Source organism: Dipodomys ordii, unplaced genomic scaffold (assembly GCF_000151885.1).
Source record: "Dipodomys ordii isolate 6190 unplaced genomic scaffold, Dord_2.0 Scaffold14, whole genome shotgun sequence".
Taxonomy (NCBI): Eukaryota; Metazoa; Chordata; class Mammalia; order Rodentia; family Heteromyidae; genus Dipodomys; species Dipodomys ordii.
In genome coordinates this window covers 1,928,693-1,951,968 of record NW_012267230.1, presented here as the reverse complement: position 1 = coordinate 1,951,968, position 23,276 = coordinate 1,928,693, and the positions used below count along the sequence as shown (strand labels likewise).

Sequence of the window (23,276 nt, the reverse complement as noted above, 5' to 3'; positions counted from 1 at the left end):
TGTCCCTCAGCTCTTCAGCTCAAGGCTAGCACTCTACCACTTGAGCTACAGCGCCACTTCCGGCTTTTTTCTTTTTGCTTATGTGGTGCTGAGGAGTCAAACCCAGGACCTCATGCATGCAAGGCAAGCGCTCTACCACTGAGCCACCTTCCCAGCCCCTGAAATGCTCTTCTTTGTGGTATGATAATTGGAATATTGCCTAGAGGAGAATCACAGCTTCAAGATACAAAAAATGCTTTCACCAGTTACATCAGATCAGCTCCAGCACAGACTCCTTGTCTGTGAAAGATTCACACTGCTCCATTTCAAAACTATTATCGTCAATTTTAAAACTTAGTTTCTTAACAATTTTATTATGTTGTTTGTATCTTAACATTTAAGGCTTTTTTATATTTTCTGCATAGCTAGGGTGACAGGTGTATATCACCACACCTAGGAACTGAGTGAAATGGGGGTTAGGCTAACTTTGCCCCTGCTACCCTGAAACTAGGTACTGCTGACCACTGTCTCCACAGTAGCTGGGATTACAGGTGTGAGCCACTGCACCAGCAAAGGCTGGCCTTGAACTCACAGTCCTCCTGCCTCAGCCTCCTTAGGGCTAGGATTATAGGTAGGTTGTTCTCACCTTGTGCCATCATTTTCTTTTGGTTTTACTGACTTCTTAAACTTCATACCTCATATTTTAATCAGTTTTTCTTCTCTCATACCTTTATGATGGTGAATTTTTCTTGGAAATACTGCTTTAACACAATGCTTTGTAGATTTGAGGGTTTTATTGTTTGGTGTTTCAGGAGTTGTGGGGGGTGGTGGTGGTGGTGGTGGTAGTGGTGGTGGTGGTGGTGGTAGTGGTGGTAGTATGTGTATTGTTTTTGGTGCCTATCCTTGAACTCAGGTCCTGAAACTCATAGTTCCTTAGTTTTTTTGCTTAAGACTAGTACTGGACCATGTGCCACAGATCTACTTTTGGCTTTTTGTTTTGTTTTGTTTTTGGTGGGGGTGGGGGTGTTGGAGGAGTGGCTCAGTTGGTAGAATGAAAGCAGATACAAGTACTGAGTTTGAGTCCTGGCCTTGGACCAAGAAGGAAAAAAAGTCTCATGGACTTTCCTGCCCCTGCTGGTTTGTAACTACAATCCCAATATCTCAGCTTCCTGAGTAGCTAGGATTACAGGCATGAACCACCACCACACAGCAGTTTTACTTTTAAGACATAACTCACTATACTATCCAGACTAGTTTTCAAACTCAAGATTCTCTAGCCTCAGCCTCTCAATTGCTAGGACTATGGACATGTCCATCAGTTTGGCACTTAATAGGTTTTCACATGCATTCTTGTCCTCAAAAGGGGTACACTGTGTGGTTCAGTGTTATTACCATTAACTTGTGTGTTTTCATCAAGATGCTTCATTTCCAAATGGCTAAGCTCGTTTTTGTGCTTAAATCAGAATGTGTCTGCTGCTAGATCTAAAAGCTATCGTGATTTAAATAAGTGCATATAGGCAGTATAGCTACATAAGACCCATAAAGCTTTCTTGGAATCTGTATAAAACTTTCACTTTCTTTCTCTAGCATTTCATTTCATCCTTGTACTGTATCACTTGGCGTACTTGTTCTTCCTTTCTTTATTTTTGTACAGGTCCTGAGGCTTGAATTCAGGGCCTGGGCTTTGTCCCCTTAGCTTTTTCACTCAAGGCTGGCGTTTTACCACTTGAGCCACAGCGCTGTTTTGAGTACATGCTTGTTCTTGTCATAACATAGACTGCAGGGGTCCCTTTAACATCGTTGTTGTTGCCGTTCTGGGTCAGAACCCCTGCAGTTCCTGTTCCGTGGATGTGAGCGCCCTGTGGTGGGAACAAGCTGGCTTGAAGGAGCCATGCATCATAACTGCTTGTGAATACGCAGTTTCTCTTTGGAAGCCGCTGCGTACGTGGCAATGGGAGAAAATGTACACCTGGCACTTCACAGAGGTGAGTGTGAACCTCCAAGCTGAAAGGCATCTTTGCAGGCTGTGATCATGTAGATTGACAACTTGGCAGAATTGTGCATGACAGAACACAAGGGCTGGCTTATTTCCCACTCCATATTAATGAAAAAATCTCAAAGAATTGTGATGTGGGTGTCCGTGGGCCACCATCTTGACCCTACCATCAGCATAAAGCTTTATTTGTCTTAACACTTTTTATTAAGGACTATACGAGGCCTGTTGCAGGAGCTTGGAATTTTGCTGACTTCTAAACATGCTTACATCTGCCTTCTTTCCCCTTCATCTCTTTCTCTGTCATCTGAGTAGCTGGGATACACATATACTTTAAGTATAATGTTCTTTACATTCACTGGCTAGAATTTACTCAGCCCTTCCCCTCTCAAAATTAGAGATATAAATAGTATTAGATAAATGCTAGCTTTCTGGGCTTGGTTGCACATGTGTAGTCATAGCTACTTGGAAGACAGAAACAGGCCATAATTCAAGGCCTTGTCCTAAAAGAATTTTGAGTAGGGTACTCTGATGGCTCACAACTGTCATCTTAGCTATCTTATCTCCAATTAACCAGCCAAAAAGAGTTGGATGGCTTAAGTTGTAGAATGCCAGCCTTCATAATTAAAAAAAAAAAAAAAAGCCTGTAATCCCGACTACTCAGGAGGCTAAAATCTGAGGATTGTGGTTTGAACCCAGCCAGGCAGGAGAGTCTGTGAGACCTTTTGTTTGTGTGGTACTGAGGAATCAAACCCAGAGCCTCATGCATGCTAGGCAAGTGCTCTACTACTAAGCCACATTCCTAGGCTTTGAGACTCTTATCTCCACTAAACTACAAAAAAAAAAAAAAAAGCTGGAAGTAGAGCTGTGGTTCAGGTGGTAGAGCACTAGCCTTGAGCAAAAGAAGCTCAGGAACAGCACCTTGAGTTCAAGCCCCAATACTACCACACACAAATTAGACAAAGAAAAGGAAAAGGAAAGAGAAAGTACAATAAGGTTGAGGTGGGTGCTAACTAACCACTGTGTACAAGGTGGCTCCAGAACCTTCTCACATGTACTTCAATGTTGGAAATAATCCTGGTATAGTAAGGCTACAAAACAATGTACAAAATTTTGGGAAATGTAGCTTGATTTAAACTGAAACAACAAAATACAATTTTAACTGTGTTTTATCTAGGTTCCAGTGTTACAAATAGTTCCAGTACCCGAGGTTTCTAATCTGGTGTGTGTGGCATTGGGAACTTTGGAAATCAGAGAAATCAGGTATGGAAGTCCCAAGGAGTGACTGCTATTTGGTCTTGGTGTGGTTTGTGTGTGTTGTGTTTTCTTGGTCTTTGTTAGCTTGTTTTGAGTTCAGATTCTTTCAAGAATCTGAATTGAAAGGAAGATTTTTTTTTTTCTTTAAATCATGTCATGTCTGATTGATGTTTGTTTTAAACTTTGTATTAGTCTTTTAATAGTTCTTTGCCTTTTGGCTTAGGGCATTGCTTTGGTCCTGTGGTGATGAAAGTGAAAGGCATGTGCTCCTACAATCTGGAAATATAAAGGCTGTGCTTGGCCTGACAAAGAGGCGGCTAGTCTGCAGCAGTGGGGTCCCCTGTGATCAGCAAGTGGAAGTCATGACACTGGCTGAGGATGGCGGGTAAGGAAGGCACCAGATGATCTTGACTACTAGTTAGAGAGTTGTTCGTCAGAGGTTTCAGAGACAGTAGATCCCTGGAATCTCATTCCCCTGTGCTAGAGGCGAGCAGGAAGTCCCTCAACCCAGGGTCACAATCTAGAAGTAGGTCTGATAGGTAGAAGTCAGGAGGGGCAGGGAGGAAGTCTACAGATAGAGAGGTTCTTCTTTCTTCAGCCTTCTTTGAAATCTTTGTGTCACTGGACCCTGGTAGTTCATGGAATGAGCTAGTTACTCAGGAGGCTGAGATCTGAGAATCATGGTTCAAAGCCAGCTAGGACAGGAGTCTGCAACACTCTGTATCTCCAATTAACTACAAAAAAACCAAAAAGCCAGAAGTGAAAGTTGTGGCTTAAGTGGTTGAACACTAGCCTTGACAAAACAAAACAAAAAACTTAGGTACAGTCCCGGGGCTCAGAGTTCAAGCCCCAGGACCGGCACACACACACAAAAATGAAATCTCTGTGTTAGACGTCCTTCAGGTCTTGAGCTCTTTCCTGGCTCCTCATACTTGGTGTCTTTGCCATCTGGATGCTCGTACTTGAAATGTACATTTCTAGTTTATCTCTTTCTCAGGCTGCTTGTCAGCCCTCTGTGGGCACCTCAAAGTCAACATAAAGAAAACCATACTCACAACATTTTTTTCCTTTAATTTTGTTTATAGTGCTACGGATTGAACTGTGGGCCTCATGCATGTACTCTCCCACTGAGCCTGTTCCATTTTATTTATTTACTATTTTTGTTAGTCATGGAGCTTGAACTCTGAGCCTGGGCGCTGTCCCTCAATTCTTCAGCTCAAGGTTAGCACTCTACCACTTGAGCCACAGCACCACTTCCGGTTTCTGGTGTTTAATTTGAGATAAGAGTATCATGGACTTTCCTCCCAGGGCTGGCTTTGAACCATGATCTTCAGATCTCAGCCTCTTGAGTAGGTAGGATTACAGGCGTGATCCACCAGTGCCCAGCTCTATTTTATTTTTTTATTCATGTGTGTACGTGTGTGCAGGCACGCATGCACATGCACACACCATTACTGGGGCTTGAACTCAGGTCTTTTATTCTCCCTTGGCTTTTTTGCTCAAGGGTAGTGTCCTACAACTTAAGCCACAACTGTACTTCTGGATTTTTGGTAATTAATTGGGAGATAAGAGTCTCACTGGCTTTCCTGCTCTATATGGCTTCAAACTGCCATCCTCAGAGCTCAGCCATCTCAGTAGCTAGTATTGCAAGTGTGAGCCACTGGAACCTGGTCACTTAATAATTATTAATTCTTTGTCTTTCCTAATAGCAGGACAGGGACCTTGGCTGTCTTAAAAGACAAGTAACATGCTCTAGTTAGGAGAGTGTTAGTGAGAGGAACCTGGAAGACTAGAAACCATAAATCCCTGCAGCTTGATGATGGATTGGACTTAGAGGAAGTTTAGAGGAAGTTGGAAAGATCGATAGCCAGATTTTAGGACTGGTGACTTGGGAAGTGGTTGTACAGTTGTTGAGAAATGCTAAAGAAATGAGATTTTGTGTGTGTATGTGTTGTGTGTTGGTCCTGGGGTTTGAACTCAAGGCCTGGGTGCTGTCCTTGAGTTTTTTTACTCAAAACTAGGGCTCTGTCATTTGAGCCACAGCTTTACTTATGACTGTTTTGTTGATGTTTAGTACTTGATTGGCAATAAGAGTCTCACAGACTTTCCTGCCCAGGTTAGCTTTGCACTGTGATTCTCAGATCTCAGTCTCCCAAGTAGCTAGGATTGTAATCACAGGCGTGAGCCACCTGCTCCTGGCTTCAAGAAATGAGATTTAAAGAGAAAGTTGATGAGTTTAGTATTGGATACGATGCATATGAGATGCCTATAGCATGTACAAGTACATAATGTGGAAGCAGATTATATGTTTGTCGTAGAGAGTCTAGAATACAGATTCTCTGCTTTAAATGCTTCTTCCAGTATTAGGTCAGTTTTTATTATATACAGTTTATGATAGATACAAGCGCTATTTAGACATTGCTTTGGTGCAAAGTCTTGATTTTTAATACTATCTTCAATGCAGAAGCAAAGAGAAGCGGTTTTTGATGCCCCCTGAAGAGACTGTGCTGACTTTCGCCGAGGTGCAGGGGATGCAGGAAGCTCTGCTTGGCACCACTGTCTTGAGCAATGTCATCATCTGGTAAGCTTTCCTTGGGTCTTCATATACATATAAGGACTTCCCTCTCTAAATTTGTTTTTATTTTATTTACTTATTTTTGGCCAGTCCTGGCGCTTGAACTCAGGACCTGGGAACTGTCCCTGAGCTTCTTTTACTCAAGGCTAGCACTCTACCATTTGAGCCACAGCGCCACTTCTGGCCTTTTCTGTTTATGTGGTACTGAGGAATCGAACTCAGGGCTTCCTGCATGCTAGGCAAGCATCTACCACTAAGCCACATTTACAGCCCTGTTGTTATTGTTGTTGTTTAATTTTTGTTCCCTTTGGTGGTGGTTGGTTTAGTTTTTGTTGGTACTAGAGTTTGAACACTAACCTTCCTATTTTCTTTACCATTTGAGTCATATCCCCAGCCCTTTTTGCCTGTTTTTCAGATAAGGTCTTACACATTTTGCCCAGGGTTAGCCTTAGACTTTATTCTTCTTACTTAAGCCTCCCACATAGTTAGGATTTAAGAGTGACCCACCATGCCTTGCCTGTTTCTTGAGATTGGGTAAGGGGTATCTCACTAACTTTTGCCCAAGCCGACCTCAAACCATGATCCTCTTGCCCTCTCCCTCCCAAGTAACTGAGATTACAGGCATGACCCACTGCATCTAGCTTTTCTCAAGGTCTTTGCATATAGTTCCTGTGCAAAGAAAGCTTTATATTTGTTAGATGGCTTGTCATACCCATTATTGCATGTATTAAAATGAAAGTGAGGTATAGGGACTATACTACAGGGAGTGAGAAGAGAGGGGGTGACCGTGAGCTGGCATAAGCGGAGGAGGAAGCTAATTTAGCTTTCTGCATCTTGGAGGTATGAGACCTAAACTTGGCCTATGGGATGGTGGGAAATGGGCCAGTAACAGAAGGGCATTGGAAAGGAGCACCTGAGCAGAGATCTAGACCAGAGAGACACGTGGCAGGCATACATGAATAGTGAAGCCTTGCTGGCCAGCCTTGTGAGGGTATCATGCAACATGAGACAGGTCTCATGGTAATCAGGAGCCCACGGTGGGGTGCCAGGACCAGTGCCACAGATCCTTGACACAGTGAGGAGAGCCCCCAAACTCTTCCCTTCTTCCTCATGTACCATCTTCTCTCTGTTCTTCCTCTCCCGCAATTCTGCCCCAGCTTAATCTTCTCTTCTGTCTTCATTATCTTGGCCTACCTCTATTGTAAATACACATGATCTGTTACAGCTATATTCCTCACCCTGCCAGGTCTGCCTTCGTGGCCATTTTCTTCCCTGGAAAATGTAGGCATGCAAGAAAAGTCACAAAAATGTAGTAACAATTCTGTACCTCGTGCTTGGTTTCTGCCCAAGTAAAATGAGACCATAGCCAGGCTCAGGCCTGTAATCCTAGTTATTCAGGAGGCTGAGATCTAAAGATTGTGGTTCAAAGCTGTCCCAGGCAGGAAAGTCCATGAGACTTTTATCTAACTCCAGTAAACTAAAAAAGCTGCAAGTAGAGCAATGGCTCAAGTGGTAGAGTGTGAGCCTTGAGCAGAACATCTCAGGGACAGTGCCCAAGCTCTGAGCTGAATTCAAATCTCAGGACCAGAAAAACAGAAACAGAGACCATGGAGAATTTCTTGTGGACTTGGGAGACATTTGTCCCAGTGGCCCCCCGGGTTCAATTTAAGGCCTTGTGTAGTTGAAGTTAACCTACAGTTCTACTTTTAGCTAAATTTGACTAAGACAAATCAAAGGTATATGTGCCTTAGTTTTCCCTTGGTCACTTCCTAAAAGAATATTGTGGTTGCAAGACAGTTTGCTGGAAAGATGGTGTCAGCTTATTTACTTTTGGTGTCTTAGGAATTTAAGGACTGGTCAACTCTTGAAAAAAATGCACATGGCCGATTCTTACCAAGCCTCAGTGTGTCACAGAGCCTATTCTGAAATGGTGAGTGATTGTCAGCCCTACCTTGTGTCTACAGTCATGGACAGGGCTGGCCTGTTGCCTTCTTTCTTACAATTGGATAGCTGTGTTTGCCTTTTTTTTTTTTAAGTTTCTGAATGCAGACAAGTATTGGGACACTGTGATTGCTTATTAGATTTTCTGGCTGTTCTATAGGGACAAACACCATTATTTGGCCATTGTGTTAGGTTTTGTTTTGTTTTTTTTGGGGTCCGATTGTGGGGCCTGAACTCTGGGCCTGGGTGCTGTCCCTCAGCTCTTCAGCCCAAGGCTAGCGCTCTACCACTTACCTGAGCCACAGTGCCACTTCCAGCTTTTTTCTTTTTGCTTATGTGGTGCTGAAGAATGGAACCCAGGGCCTCATGCATGTAAGGCAAGCACTCTACCACTGGGCCACCTTCCCAGCCCATGTATTAGGTCTTAGTTTCAGCATCTGACACATAGTTGTCCAGGTATGGTTAGGAATATCGATATGAGTGTGTATGGAAAAGCCAGGTGCAATGCCAGGTACCAGTGGCTCAGGCCTGTAATCCTAACTACTCAGGAGAGTGAGATCTGAGGATTCTGGTTCAAAGCCAGCTTGGGCAATAAAGTCTATGAGACTCTTATCTCTAGTTAACTGGCAAAAAGTCAGAAATGATGGCTGGGACTGTGGCTTAGTGGTAGAGTGCTTGCCTACATTCATGAAGTCCTGAGTTCAATTCCTCAGTACCACATATACAGAAAAGGCCAGAAGTGGCACTGTAGCTCAAGGGTAGAGTGCTAACCTTGAGCAAAAAGAAGCTCAGGGACAGTGCTTAGGCCCTGAGTTCAAGGCCCAGGATGGGGTGGGGGTGGGGTCAGAAATGAAGCTGTGGCTCAAGTGGTATAGCACTAGCCTTGAGCAAAAAAGCTCATAGATGGGGCTGGGAAGTTGGCTCAGTGGTAGTGCTAGCCTCACATGCATAAGGCCCTTGATTCAATTCCCCAGCACCACATAAGCCGAAAAAAGCCAGAAGTGGCACTGTGGCTCAAGTGGTAGGGTGCTAGCCTTGAGCTGAAGAGCTGAGGGACAGTGCCCAGGCCCAGAGTTGAGCCCCATGACCGATAAAAAAAAAAAAAAAAACAGAGAAAAAAAAAAAATTCTCAGACAGGGCCCAGGCCCTGAATCAAGCCGTAGGACCAACAGAAAAAGAAAAGCCACATGCATAGGCATTGGCAGCAGTGTGGGTGCAATCAGGATTCACTACCCTGGCATCAGTGGTACCCTGAGGGCATGAACACCTAGAGGCCCTGGATGCTGAGATCTGAAGATCCCAGTTCAAAGCCAGCCCGGGCAGGAAAGTCCATGAGATTCTCCAATGAACCACCAGAAAATCAGAAGTGGTGCTGTGGCTCTAAGTGGTAGAGCGCTAGCCTTGAGCATAAAGAGCTCAGGGACAGTGCCCAGGCTCTGAGTTCCAGCCCCACAACCAACAAAAATAGAATAATTTTAAAAATTCATTCATTCTAGAAATTGATAAGTAGAAAGTGCATGTTACTCATTCTAAAATGGCCCTATAGTTTAATTTTCCCTTTCTTACTAAGAGAATGGCTACATCTGTTTGTAGATACATCAGTAATAACAGCAGGATCTGAGCTGAGCACAGGGGGCTCACACCCATAATCTTATCTTCTCAGGAAGCTGAGATCTGAGGGTCAGAGTTATATGCCAGCCTGAGCAGGAAAGTCCATGAGACTCTTTATCTCTAATGAACCACTCAAAATGGGGAAGTAGAGCTGTGATTCAAATGGTAGAGTGCCAGCCTTGAGTGAAAAGGCTAAAGTGACAGTGCTCAGACCCTGACTTCAAGCCCCAGTACACACACACAGAAAGAAGTTAATAGGAACTATCTAAGTTGGGAGAGACTGTTAACATATGTTTGCCCAACTATGATGTCCTCTTTAAGGTCACTCCACAAGTAGCATCTGAGCTTTTGCCTGCTCTTTGGACTTGCCTGAGAGTTCAGCCTCCACTTACAAGTTATTCTTAGGAAAACATGTTTTCAGCTTTCAAATGCCACTTTACATGTGGCTATTTCTTCACTGGAAGCTAGCTGTACACCTGTGCCAAGGCTTTCTCTAAAGGTGGAGGAAATGATGGCTTATCTAGACTCATGCTCAGCCATACACCCAGTACCCCTGGGACCCATGCTTAAACTCTCAAGTCCACTTCCTGTTTGCAGAGTGAGAGAACCACTGATGTTTAGGAGCCTATTGATCAATCCTATTATTCTTTGATCTTGTCTTTGCCGAGTATGCTCTTGATGGTCTGGTTATTTTTCTTCTACACCAGGGGCTCCTGTTTGTGGTTTTGAGTCACCCTTGTGCCAAAGAGAGCGAGTGGTTGGGAAGCCCAGTGTTCCAGCTGGTGGCGATCAACCCCAAGACTGCCCTGAGTGTGGGGGTGCTGCTGTATTGCCTGCCCCAAGGGCAGGCCGGAAGGCAAGTGGTTACAGCTTTGGTTTAGGGGGTGTGGCCCTTTGGAAGGTACTGTACAAATTATTCTTGTGTCACTGGATAGATGAGAAAGACCCTACTGTATAGCTCATCATAGAAATGTTAAAGCCTCACACCTGTCACCTACCACTTGAACCACAGCTCTTTCCAGTTTTCTTGCTCAGTAATTGGAGGTAGAGTCTTGTGACTCTTCCTGCCCCGCTGACTAGGAACCCTGATCCTTAGAACTCAGCCTCCTGAGTAGCTGTGGGGCACATGGCCTGAGGCTGCCCCAAAGCCGGCAGGAAGTATGCAAGGTGGGTCCACAGCATGCATGTGCTGACAGGGGGCTCCAAGGTGGCTGTCCTACACACACAGCCTCCCCCTTCACCTCTCTCTCTCTCTCTCCCTCTCTCCCTTCACCTGAAACCAAACAGAAGCTTCTTATACTCTTTTTTTTTGGGGGGGGGTCCGATAGTGGGGCCTGAACTCTGGGCCTGGGCACTGTCCCTCAGCTCTTCAGCTCAAGGCTAGCCCTCTACCATTTGAGCCACAGCGCCACTTCCAGTTTTTTTTTTTTTTTGCTTTTTGCTTATGTGGTGCTGAGGAATCGAACCCAGGGCCTCTGGCATGCAAGGCAAGCACTCTACCACTGAGCCACCTTCCCAGCCCCAACTTCTTATACTCTTAAGTGCAGAGTACACAGAAGGTATGGATTAACTCAGGGGTTCACTGAGTCTCCTGTCTCCATGCAGTCAGGGAAATGGGGCAGCTGGCCCAGTGTGACTGGCTGTGGTGTCCAAACACATGTGGCAACATGTGTATGAGTGTCTGCGTCTCTACAAGGGTTGCGCTCCCCTTGCCTCTTTCCAAGCCTTCCCACGTGGCTGGACCTGGTGGGCTTTCTGAGATGCCCCCAATTAGAGCTCGGGGGTCCTCCTGCCCACTGAGATGTCCCACCTCTCTCCCTGTTTGTAGGACTAGAGTGTGGAGGCCCCACCCGGGGTTTTTCAGTGTGCATGTCAACTCTTTTGTTCATTCACTCAATATGTTTAAAGCACCATGTATTGATTGTGCTGTGCTGGAAACTGAACAGTTTAGGTTCTTTCCACCAGAGCTCATTTAAGGGACTTTTCCTTGTACCTCAGGAAGACAATGATTGTCCCTTTGAGACATAGCTGAGCCTCAACTGTGCAGGCAGTCTGTTGATAAACACTTACCAGTCAATGGACGATTGGACACATTGCTCCTCAAGGGTTTTCTGAGCTATAAAACAGCATCGAAGTCAAATTGCCCAGGAAGCATCTGAGTCTAAAGACTTCCTTTATCTGTGTTGGAGAAAAAGGATTGAAAACAGACACCATAACTCAAGATTACAATATTAGCTTTAACAGTTCCTGAGGACGAGGAGCCCAGGGGTTACTGTGCATGTTTCTTTGCACCTTGTGCAAAAGACATCCTTAAGCACTTAGCCAGCTAAGTCCCTGTGTATTTATTTACTCCGATAAATGCTTAGTAACCTTTATGGAATACTCCTTTCTGAGAGCCTCAGATCTCACCTGCAGTGTGTGCTTTCACTTAACCACTTGATGTCTTGGATGGAAAGACAGAGCCCTAGTCACTGGCCTAGAAACTAGTCCTGGAGACAGCTGCTGGCTCTGGCATCTTATTAACCCTATGTATTCGGCAAACCTTGATAGCCTATGTGGGGCCAATCCTGTAGGAAGTATCTGTTAGTCCATTTGAGTTGCTATAACAAAATACTACAGACTAGGCAGTTATGAATAATGGAAGTTCATCTCTGCAAGGTCCAAGATCAGGGTTCTGGCAGCTGCAGTGTCCTAGGAGGATGTACTTCCTCCTTCATAGATGCACTGGCTGCATGTGGAAGGGATAAACTCTTCTTTGGGACCCCCCCCCTCCTTCTTTCCCTCCCTCTCCTTTCTCCCTCCCCCCCCCACCTCCTCTCTCTCGGTGTCCATAGTGGGACTTGAACTCAGGTCCTGGGCACTGCCCATGAGCATTTTGTGTTCAAGGCTGGCACTCTACCACTTGAACCACAGCTCCACTTCCAGATTTTTTGCTGGTTAGTTGAAGATAAGAGTCTCATGGACTTTCCTGCCCAGGCTGGCTTTGAACCATGATCCTCTGATCTAAGCCTGTGGAGTAGGATTACAGGCATGAGCACCCAGCTTTGGCCTGGTTCTTTTCTTTTGGTCATGGGATTTGAACTCGGGGCTTGGACACTGTCTCTGAGCTCTTTGACTCAAGGCTAGCACTCTACTATTTTGAGCCACAACACCATTTCTGGTTTCCTGGTGCTTAATTGGAGATCAGAGTCTCGTGAACTTTGCTTCCCAGGCTGGCTTTGAACTGAGTTCCTTAGATCTCAGCCTCCTCAGTAGCTAGAATTACAGGCATGGGCCACCAACGTGTCCGTCTTGGTAAAAACCAACTTGTTTGTTGTGTGGTATAAACCATCCTCTCTTCTTGGTGCAGGTTCCTGGAAGGGGATGTGCGAGACCACCTTGCAGCTGCAGTCCTGACTTCTGGAACAATTGCTGTCTGGGACTTAGTGCTGGGGCGCTGTGCTGCCCTCCTGCCACCCAGCCCAGATCAAAATTGGTCTTTCGTAAAATGGTCAGCTACAGATTCTCATTTGCTGGCTGGACAGAAAGATGGAAATATATTTATATATCGCTACTCATGAGTTAAAAGGAAAACACTTTTTCTGGGTGTATTTGATCTCCCAGCACTTTTGGGTGGAAATTGGGAGAACTCCCAAGTGACATGTAAAGGGATGACTTGGGATGTTTGCTGTGATGGTGGTGGCACTGCTGGTTCATGTTACCCTGAGGTAAAGGATCTGGGGCACTTTGGTGATAGCCACATTTGCACATTTACTTTTAAAGGTGTACAGAAAACTTCAAATGGCAATAAATATTTATTTTCATACATTCTGCTTGACATATTTTTTGTCATTGTATTGAGAGCATTTTCCAAACCAGGACCTAAATAAGTCTGCACCCAGTATTTAGTCAGCCATGCTTGCTAGAAGAGTAATTCACTTGATGTGGATTAACTACAGTGCAGTATGCCTCTTGGATTATTATTTATTATTCTGTATTGGCTGTGTTATTTTTGTATTATTGTATTTTTTTTTTCTAGTCCTAGGGCTTGAAATCAGGGCCTGAGCACTGTCCCTGAGCTTCTTTTTCTCAAGGCTAGCACTCTACCACTTGAGCCAGAACACCACTTTCGCCTTTTTCTGTTTATGTGGTACTGAGGAATCAAACCCAGGGCTTCATGCATGCTAGGCAAGCACTCTACCACTGAGGTACATTCCCAGCCCTAATATTTTATTTTTATGTGTACTGAATGAGTGCCCTGATTTAGAAATGGTGTTGCTCTTCCTCATGCTCGCTCCCATGTGACCTTTATCCCATTAACTTACCATTGGTGACACTACAGTTTACAACATGGCCCAAGCTGCCCTTGAAAACACAGTCCTCTGAGTGCTGGGATTGCACACAAGGGCACCAGGTCCCACGAGACAGAAATTTTCAATGTATTGATTTGGTTGATAGTGCTTAGAATTTTAGCCCAAATTACTAGTATTTATATGCTCGGCTTTTTTTTTTTTTTTTTTTTTTTTGACATTGGGCTTGAACTCAGCCTGGGCGCTGTTCCTGAACTCGTTTTACTCAAGGCTAATAATGCTCTAGTGCTTTGAGCTACAGCACTACTTTTGGTTTTCTGGTGGTTAATTGGAGATAAGAATCCTGGACTCTCCGGGCACTGGTGGCTCACGCCTGTAATCCTATCTACTCAGGAGGCTGAGATCTGAGGATTGCGGTTCAAAGCCAGCCCGGGCAGGAGAAACCGTGAGACTCCTATCTCCAATAAACCACAAGAAAACCAGAAGTGGCGCTGTAGCTCAAGTGGTAGAGCACTCGCCTTGAGCTGAAGAGCTGAGGGACAGCGCCCAGGCCCAGAGTTCAAGCCCCACGACCGACAAAAAAAAAAAAAAAGAATCCTGGACTTTCCTTCCTAGGCTGGTTTTGAACTGCAATCCACAAAGCTCATCCTTTTTTCCCCCCTACCCTGGTTATGGGGTTTGAACTCTGGGCCTGGGCACTATCCCTGAACTCTTCAGCTCAAGGCAAGCACTCTACCACTTGAGCCACAGCACCACTTCCAGTTTTCTAGTGGTTTATTGGAGATAAGAGGCCCACTAAGCCCCGGGTGCTGGTGGCTCACGCCTGTAATCCTACCTACTCAGGAGGCTGAGATCTGAGGATCATGGTTCAAAGCCAGCCCAGGCAGGAAAGTCCGTGAGACTCTTATCTCCAATAAACCACCAGAAAACCAGAAGTGGTGCTGTAGCTCAAGTGGTAGAGTGCTAACCTTGAGCTGAAGAGTGAAGGGACAGTGCCCAAGCCTAGAGTTCAAGCCCCACGATCGACAAAAAGAAGAATACATTTACATAGCAATCTCAAGGCTGTAAGTTCAAACTCCTGTCACAGATTTACCTGCCCAGGCTGGCTTTGAACTGCGATCCTCAGATCTCAGCCTCCTGAGTAGCAGGTGTGAGCCGCTACTAATTCATTATTTTTGCAGAAGGTCTTGTAACATCCAGGCTGGCCTGGAACTCCTGGGCTCACGAATCCTGCTTTAGCTGCACAAGGAAACACCATGTCATTCATAGAGAGAGATATAGTGAGTGCATTCATATATATGTGTGTGTGTCAACCTGTTAAATGCTAATATCTATGGAAGGTCTGTTTCATGTTGTGTACTGCGTCTTCAACCTATTCAATAGTGAATATATGTGGAAGAATCACTGCATAAAAACTTTGGAGCCAGCCGGGCACCGGTGGCTGACGCCTGTAATCCTAGCTGCTCAGGAGACTGAGATCTGAGGATCAAGGTTCCATTCCAGACCTTTAGACTCTTATCTCCAATTAACCACCAGAAAAGCGGGAGTACAGCTGTAGCTCTAGTGGTAGAGCGCTCGCCTTGAGCTGAAGAGCTGCGGGACAGCGCCCAGGCCCAGCGTTCAGGCCCCACGACCGGACCCCAAAAAAAAAAAAGTATGCCAGGCCAAGGCGGTTAGAATCAAGTCATTGTTTTTATGCAGACAGATGGTGACTCGCTGATAGTCTTAGCATTCATTTGTAGGACATGGCCAGTCAGAGGTGAATACCCTAATGTTAGATGTTGAGAGGAGCAATGGGAACCAGGCTCTGCTGGTTCACAAGAGGCTGAGATCCGAGGAGCATGGTTTGAAGCCAGCCCAGGCAGACAAATCAGAGAATCTTCCATCTCCAATTAAATAGGAACAAGTTGGAAGGGAGGGGGGATGTGGCTCAAGTGGTAGATTTAAGTTAAAAAGCCACTCTAGAATGAGAGGCCCTGAGTTCAAGCCAATACAAGAGGGGAAAAAATAGGTGGTAGAGCTTTCTGCTTGATTCTTTTTATTTATTTTTTTTTCGGGGGGGGGAGTCATGGGGCTTGAACTCTAGGTCTGGGTGCTGTCCCTGAGTTCTTCAGTTCAAGGAGAGCACTCTACCACTTGAGCCACAGCACCACTTCTGGTTTTCTGGTGGTTAATTGTAGATAAGAGTCTCACGACTTTCCTGCCCTGGCTGGCTTTGAACTGAGATCCTCACATCTCAGCCTCCTGAGTAGCTAGGATTTCAGGTGTGAGCCACCAGCGTCTGGCTCTGCTTGAGTCTTGAGACTGATTTTCACATTCAGTTAAGATGTGAAGTGATTTTCCCTGTTCCTTCAGCATTGATTTGCAAGCCTCCCTGTGTGTGCACTTCCCTGCCGTTCCAATGCGGATTCTGACTCTAGGTCTGGCAAGGAGCCAGAAAGCTATCGTTTCCCATGCACTCCCAGATGGTCCTGCCCTGGTGGCCTTGGCCCTGCTTTGAAGAGCCCAGTGCCTGGTTTACATCTGCAGCAGAGAGCCATCATTTTAGTTTCCTAATGGTTTTGACTAAGTTCTTTCAGAGGTATCAAGAGAGAGTTCTGTTGCTCTGTCGGCATCACAAGAAGTGAGCATTGAGCAAGGCTTGTTGAAGGTGTAACTAAGACCAGTCCTCCCAGTCAGCTGGGAGAGGTGAGCAAGTGGACATGGCTGAGAGGGTGTGATGGGGATGGGCTGGCCCTGTGGTTCCTGGCTAGCAGAAGAGGGAGTCAATGCATGCAGCTTGAGTGAGAGGTACGAGTGTGGGGATGGGGTATGAGATGTTGGGGTAGGTGGTAGGGAAAGCCTTCTGAGCTGCTCTGTAACTGCTTCTGGCTCTCCCTTGCAGTGAAGCTCCCCAGTGGAGTAAGGTGGATTCTGGGAGAGTCTAATCACTAGCGGAGAGGAGGCACTTTTAACACCGCCTCCTCAGAGGCCTGGCCAGGTGATTCTCGTCACATACAGTTATATGTTGGCTCTTGAGGAGGTGCTTGCTTGTCATTCATTATCTTGACAGCTGACATATGGCAGAAGGGCAGTGAGATCTTCTAAGAGGTCATAGTAGCCTGGAGACCATTCTCTGCTTCAGTTTCTTTATCTGTAAAAGAAAGGTGATAGTACCACACATCTCAGAGTTACTGGGACAGCTGAAGGAGATGATATGAACTTAGGGCTTATTAATGGTAAGAAATTAAGAGACAGCTGGGTATGATAGCATACTTCTCTAATCTCAGTTACTTGGAAGGCTGAAGCTGAAGGATCACAAGTTCACGTCTAACATGGGTAACTTGGCAAGACTGTCTCAAAATTCAGAAAGGGATTGGGATGGTGGTTGTTGTTCAGTGGTAGATTACATGTTTGAAACCCTTGGTACAATCCCTAGTACCTTAAAATTTGTAAATAGGGATGGATTTAGTGGCTCATGCCTGTAATTAAGAGGGTCAAGGTTTAAGGTCAGCCTACACAGAAAGTTTGCAAGTTAATAAGCTCAGTTAATAAGTTCAGCATGGTGTGTGCATCTATGATCGCAGCTACACCAGAGGCCAGGCTGTCCCAGGCAAAAGCATGAGACCTCACTCAAAAATAAAGCAGAAAGGGCTGAAGGTCATGGCTAAAGTGGAAGAACACCTGCCTAGCAGGCTCAAACCCAATACTGCCACAAACAGATAAGAAAGAAACAGCCAGGTGTGGGGGCACACGTGCACAATCTCAGCACTCAGGTGGCTGAGGCAAGAGGACAGAGTTTGATACCCTGTCTCAAAGCAAAATGCCAAAAATGCCTGGGATGTAGCTCAATAGTAGAGCACTTTCCCAAGGCCCTGTGTTCCACCCAACATGGCTTCACAAGAAAAGGAAGTGGGAGAGATAGTTCCTGGTCTGTTCAAAGCCTCCAACAAGCCAGGCGCTGGTGACTCATACCTGTAATTCTAGTTACTCAGGAGGCTGAGATATGAGGATCACGATTTGAAGCCAGCCCAGGCAGGAAATCCATGAGACTCTCATCTCTAATCACAGAAAAGGCCAGAAGTGGAACTTTGGCTCAAGTGGTAGAGCACTATCCTTGAGCACAAAAGCTCAGGGACAGCATCCAGGCCTGGAGTTAAAAGCCCCAGGAAGCCAGGTGCCAGCACACTTCAGCTCACGCCTGAAGTCCTAGCTTCTCAGGAGGCTGAAATCTGAGGATGGAGGTTTAAAACCAGCCCGGGCAGGAAAGTCCATGAGATTCTTATCTCCAGTTAACCACCAGAAAACCAGAAGTGGCTGTGGCTCAAGTGGTAGAGCACTAGCCTTGAGCTGAAGAGCTGAGGGACAGTGCCTAGGCGCAGAGTTCACGCTCCACAACTGACCCTCTCCCCCCCTGCCAAAAAAAGAGCCCCAGGATGAGCTGGGAATATGGCTTAGTAGTAGAGCGCTTGCCTGGCATGCATGAAGCCCTGGGTTTGATTCCCCGGTATCACATAAACAGAAAATGCCAGAAGTGGTGCTGTGGCTCAAGTGGTAGAGCACAGAGAGGCTTAGGGACAGAGCCCAAGCCCTGAGTTCAAGCCCCAGGACTAGTAAAAAAAAAAAATTCTCCCACAACCTCAAGATGAACTTGCTCAAGGCCATGCAGCTCATGAGAGCCCGTATGGAGGTGTCCGCAGCAGCAGCCTACTTCCTGAGTGTAGCCTCTTACTGGGTACACTTTAGGGCCTCATGCTGCCCTGCCACTCACCTGGCCAGAGCTGCTGAACGCAGTGCTGACACCTAGTGGCTAGTGTAGGTACTGCAGCCACCTGCATCTCGGTACACTTGAAGCCTCCCCTCTTCATGGCATACCGTCGTTTGTGATTTTTAATCTTATTTTTCATGCACACATGCCTCTGTTAGATCTCTTACTTCACACATCCCCCTCCTGTCTTTGTTCCTTTCTGCAATATTTGAACTGTGACTTGGAAACACCTTCTACCCAGGGGAAGGGAACACAAGGAAACGGCTCTGCTACCTCGGAAGTACCCAGGAATACTCTGGAATAACACCTGAAATGCTTCAACTAAACTTGTTTTCAGGGAAAAGGAAACTACATCCTCGTGTCCTCCTACCTCAGACTCCCAAGTGCGGGCAGTCTCATGCCAGGCTATTTGCCTTAATTTGCTGATTAGATGTGATTTCAATGCCTGGCTTTTATACAAGAGTAAGCATTCCTCGTTGCAAATGTGTATGTTGGTTTGGCTTTATTTTTTCCCTCCTGGTGCTATAGCATAAACTCAGTGCCTCATGCTCTCTCTCATTGCTCTCAGCTGGCACGCCACCCCTTGAACCATATCCATAGTCCTTAGCTTCATTATCTTTTCCTTTTTTGTGCCAGTCCTGGGGCTTGAACTCAGGATCTGGGCACTGTCCTAGAGCTTTTGTGCTGAAGGCTAGCACTCCATCACTTGAGCTACAACTACATTTCTGTCTTCTTGGTGCTTAATTGAAGGTAATCTCCAGTTAATTGGAGATAGTCTCCCAGATTTTCCTGCTTGGGCTGGCTTCAAAATAAGATCCTCAGATCTCTTCCTCCTGAGTAGCTAGGTAGCTAGTAGTAGATAGTAGCTCTCAGCTTCATTTTTATTAGTATTTTTCAGTGTTGTGAGAGTCCTAAAGACTTATGCCCCTACAAGCAAACCCACTTTCTATGAGTTAATCACAGGGTCCTGTAATTAACTTCATGAGCCAAATTTGACCTTTCCAGTGCTAGGCCCTGGGTGGGAACTGCCTTTCTAGGCCGATGGTGACTCTCTGCGGGTTATTTTGACCAGTAAAAGCGGGAATGGCCTGTGGATGCTAGTGGAGGCGAGGAGCCAGGGCCAGGCCGGGCTTTGGGCAGAGAGACCAGACTCTCCTTTTTGCTGATCTCCCATAGCCCCAGGCCAACCTGCTGAGAACTGCTGGGGTTCTGAGGCCACCCAGGACTAGAGAAAGCCCACCTGTGAGCCACCTTTGTCTATGTATGTGTGGCACAGAGGTTTGCTGACTTTCCCCCGTCTTCTTGTAGGTGCCAGGGCCTGTGCTGAGGTGGGGCCGCTCCTACAGTGACTTGCCACCCCTGACACTAGAGGGCATCAGGGACCGCGTACTGTATGTCTTGAAGCTGTATGACAAAATCGACCCGGAAAAGGTAAGTGTGTTGTTGACAACCCCCATTCCTACCCCAGCTCTAATCACAGGCTTCATGAGAGGAGTTGGGTACTGCATTGGGATGTGTCAGATGGGTGCTTAGGTCCGGCTGCATGCACTGCACACATCTGCTTTTGAAAAATACAAGTGGGCTGGATGGGGTCACGTAGTAGGCAGAGGCCCTGGATTCAATCCCCAGCACCAGCCCAACCCACAAGTCATCAGATGTAATATACCATGAACACTTTCCTGTCCCTTCTTGCTTTTTTAAATGGGGGGATTTTTCTTTCTTTCTTTTAGTCGCTGAGGTAAAAGCGAGGGCCTTTTATCACCAGCCCTACCTTGCTCCCTTTTTTTGAGACATGTCTTGATCTCTACGCCAGGTTGGCTTCAAGCTCATAATCTCACCTCCTCTTTTTTTGTTGTTGCTTTTTTGTTTCTTGTTTTGGTCGGTCGTGGGGCTTGAATTCTGGGCTTGGGTGCTGTCCTTGCGCTCTTCAGCTCAAGGTGAGCACTACTGCTTGAGCCACAACACCACTTCTGGTTTTTTAGTGGTTTATTGGAGATAAGAGTCTCACCAGCTTTCCTGCCCAGGCTGGTTTTGAACCATGATCCTCAGATCTCAGCCTCCTGAGTAGCTAGGATTACAGGTGTGAGCCACCAGCGCCTGGCTATCTCGCCCCCTCTTGAGTGCCAATTTCCCCTTCCCCCCCCTTCAGTACTGGGGTTTGAACTCTGTATCCTACCTAGGCTTGCAGGGCAGGCATTGTACCACTTAAGCCACACCCTCAGTCTTTTTTTATTTAGTTATTTTTCAGCTAGTCTTGGGGTTTTTCCCTGGCTAGAATGGACTGCCATCCTACCTATGGTTTCCTTTCTTGCAGCTCTCAGTAAATTCCCACTTCATGAAAGACCTGGGCTTGGACAGTCTGGACCAAGTGGAGATTATCATGGCCATGGAAGATGAATTTGGTAACGTGTGCTATGCATAGTACAGTTATCATTTAGGTATAATAGTGGAAAGAAATGTTGGAAGTCCGAATTGGAATCAAATTTTAATAGAAACAGTGTCTCTTACCTCGTACCATCCGACAAAGTCCATGCTGGGGACCTGGCCAGCAGAGGGCCCAGGATGGCACTGAGGGGTCCCAGAAGGAAGGGGCAGAAGTTGAGCTGTGGTGACGCCACGCTTGGCAGCAGTCCCAGTGTGCCTCTGCTTGGCCCTTGTGTGCCCTGCACATACTGCTCATTTGTGCCAGTGCACCCTTGCAGAGGACAGGGCTCAGGTCCTGTACTCTGCAGTCACTGCCTAATGGTTCTGAGGGCCAGTCCCATTCCTTGCTGTGAACTGACCTGGCAGCAGCACTGAGCTCAGGACTGAGTGCTGAGGAGAGGCTGTGTATAAACACTGGGCAGGGTCTGGGCAAGCACTCAGCAGGAGGGGAGTGGCTGCCTGGCCCCCGGAGAAAGGCATGATGTCCAGTTCACATGGTAACCCGGTACACATGGTACACATGCAATGAGCCACCAGAGTGTGCTGAGCAAAGGGAGTACTGGCTTAGCTCTTCATAGGAAACGTCCACAAAAAGCAGGCGTGACAGGAGGGAGGGGGTGGGGGTGGCACAGGAGGGGACTGCTGAGAAGTTCTAGGTTGTTTTAGGGTTGATGAAAATAAGAAAGTTTTCAGTTGGCATCAGTGGCTCACATCTGTAATCCTAGCTACTCAGGTTGAGATCAGAGGATCAAGATTTGAAGCCAGCCTTGGCAATAAAGTCCATGAGATTATCTTCAATAGGCAAAAAGGAAAAAAAAAATTAAAAAATAGCCATGAAGTGGAGCTGTGGCCAAGTAGTAGAGCACTAGCCTTGAACTCAAGGACAGTGCCTAGGCCTTAAATTCATGCCCAGGACCGGCACAAAAAAACGAGAATTTTTTGCTCTGCTCACTGTATGTGAAACAACCAGCAGTGTACCCAGCGTGGTGTTAAGTACCACTCAGAAGTTCTGTGCTTACAGCCAAAGTGCAATTCAGGGTGGCTGGACAATTTTGAGAGTTGTGGGTTTGGGGGAAGTGTGGGATGCTTTCACTTCTGAAGCATTATTTCTGTACCCACACATTGTTGTCAACTCTCTCCATTTTAGGATTTGAAATTCCTGATACAGATGCAGAGAAGTTGATGTGTCCACAAGAAATTGTAGATTACATTGCAGACAAGAAGGATGTCTATGAATAAACCACCAGGTAAATAATCTCACCTAGGACATTAATTTGTCTGTAGTTCTTCAAAGCAAAGACTCAAGAAGAAAGGGATGGAACTACTTGACAGATTGTTCATTGGTTTTAAAATGAAAGCCGAGCTGGGCATGGTGCCCACGCCTTAATCCTGGACACTGCCATAGTCTGCCACTGCAAGCAGGCTATAGTCTTCATTCTTGAGTGAGTAGTCTTCCTCTGACAGGACTCCCTTGGTTACCAGCCCTTCCTAATGCGGCCTTCCTGAGCCCCCACAAGGCAAGCCGCCTGCTGTGCAGGAGGGGAGGGGACAGAGCAGCTTCTCAGTCACAGCTTCCAGGTTGTCCTCAGCATGGTGACATTTCATCGGGGGCAGGGACAGGCCCTGACTAGGGGTAACATTTGAGTAGTGTCTGTGCAGCGCTGAATATAGCAGTGCACTGAAAGTGGCCAATGTTAGCTTGGTCCCAGTGTTTGTGATACACACAGAAAGAACATGATCTTACTTTGCCCTTGCCAGAACCCTTTCCTCGCAGAGAGGACTCAGATGATACCAGAGAGGGTCGAGGGGAGAAGGCGCCTCAGCGGCAGTGGTGGCACAGCCTCTCTGTTGGACTTCTATTTAAATTGTCTAAGTGTTTTGCCTTTGAAAATAAATCTATGAAACCAACACTTCTCAATCTTTATTTTTTTCCAATAATGTCTAATGAAATGCCTTTATATGACATTGCTTAATATTTTTTAAAGGTTTATCTGATTTATAATCACTAATCATGTATATCAAAAATACAGGGGGGCTGGGAAGGTGGCTCAGTGGTAGAGCGCTTGCCTTGCATGCATGAGGCCCTGGATTCGATTCCTCAGCACCACATAAGCAAAAAGAAAAAAGCCAGAAGTGGCGCTGTGGCTCAAGTGGTAGAGCACTAGCCTTGAGCTGAAGAGCTGAGGGACAGCGCCCAGGCCCAGAGTTCAGGCCCCACGACCGGACTCCCCCCGCAAAAAAAAACAAACAAAAAAACAAAAAAAAAGAGAAAGTCAGTTGCCGGCAGCTCATGCCTTGTAATCCTAGCTCCTCAGGAAGCTGAGATCTAATGATGATCGTGGTTCAGAGCCAGCCTGGGCAGAAATGTCCATGAGACTCTTATCTCCAATTAACCACTAGAAAACCAGAAGTGGCACTGTGGCTAAAGTGGTAGAGCACTAGCCTTGAACTGCAGAGCTC

General features: G+C 46.2%; 2 protein-coding genes across 2 annotated transcripts in view; both read left to right on the top strand.

The window, feature by feature from the left end:
* The window catches only part of Palb2 (partner and localizer of BRCA2), a 28,307-nt gene extending 15,176 nt beyond the window's left edge, over window positions 1–13,131 (top strand). Inside the window, exons 7-13 of the mRNA XM_013011386.1 lie at window positions 1,803–1,964; window positions 3,150–3,235; window positions 3,453–3,614; window positions 5,694–5,810; window positions 7,647–7,734; window positions 10,064–10,212; window positions 12,706–13,131. Coding sequence (XP_012866840.1) covers window positions 1,803–1,964; window positions 3,150–3,235; window positions 3,453–3,614; window positions 5,694–5,810; window positions 7,647–7,734; window positions 10,064–10,212; window positions 12,706–12,916 — 975 coding nt within the window. The 3' untranslated portion in view covers window positions 12,917–13,131. The remainder of the gene's footprint in view (window positions 1–1,802; window positions 1,965–3,149; window positions 3,236–3,452; window positions 3,615–5,693; window positions 5,811–7,646; window positions 7,735–10,063; window positions 10,213–12,705) is intronic.
* Window positions 13,132–18,269: 5,138 nt separating this feature from the next.
* Window positions 18,270–22,724, top strand: Ndufab1 (NADH dehydrogenase (ubiquinone) 1, alpha/beta subcomplex, 1, 8kDa). Its single transcript, XM_013011166.1, has 5 exons — window positions 18,270–18,359; window positions 19,701–19,823; window positions 20,707–20,794; window positions 21,964–22,063; window positions 22,575–22,724. The coding sequence occupies exons 1-4, from the start codon at window positions 18,270–18,272 to the stop codon at window positions 22,053–22,055; spliced, it is 393 nt and encodes a 130-aa protein (XP_012866620.1). The 3' UTR covers window positions 22,056–22,063; window positions 22,575–22,724.
* Window positions 22,725–23,276: the final 552 nt, after the last annotated feature.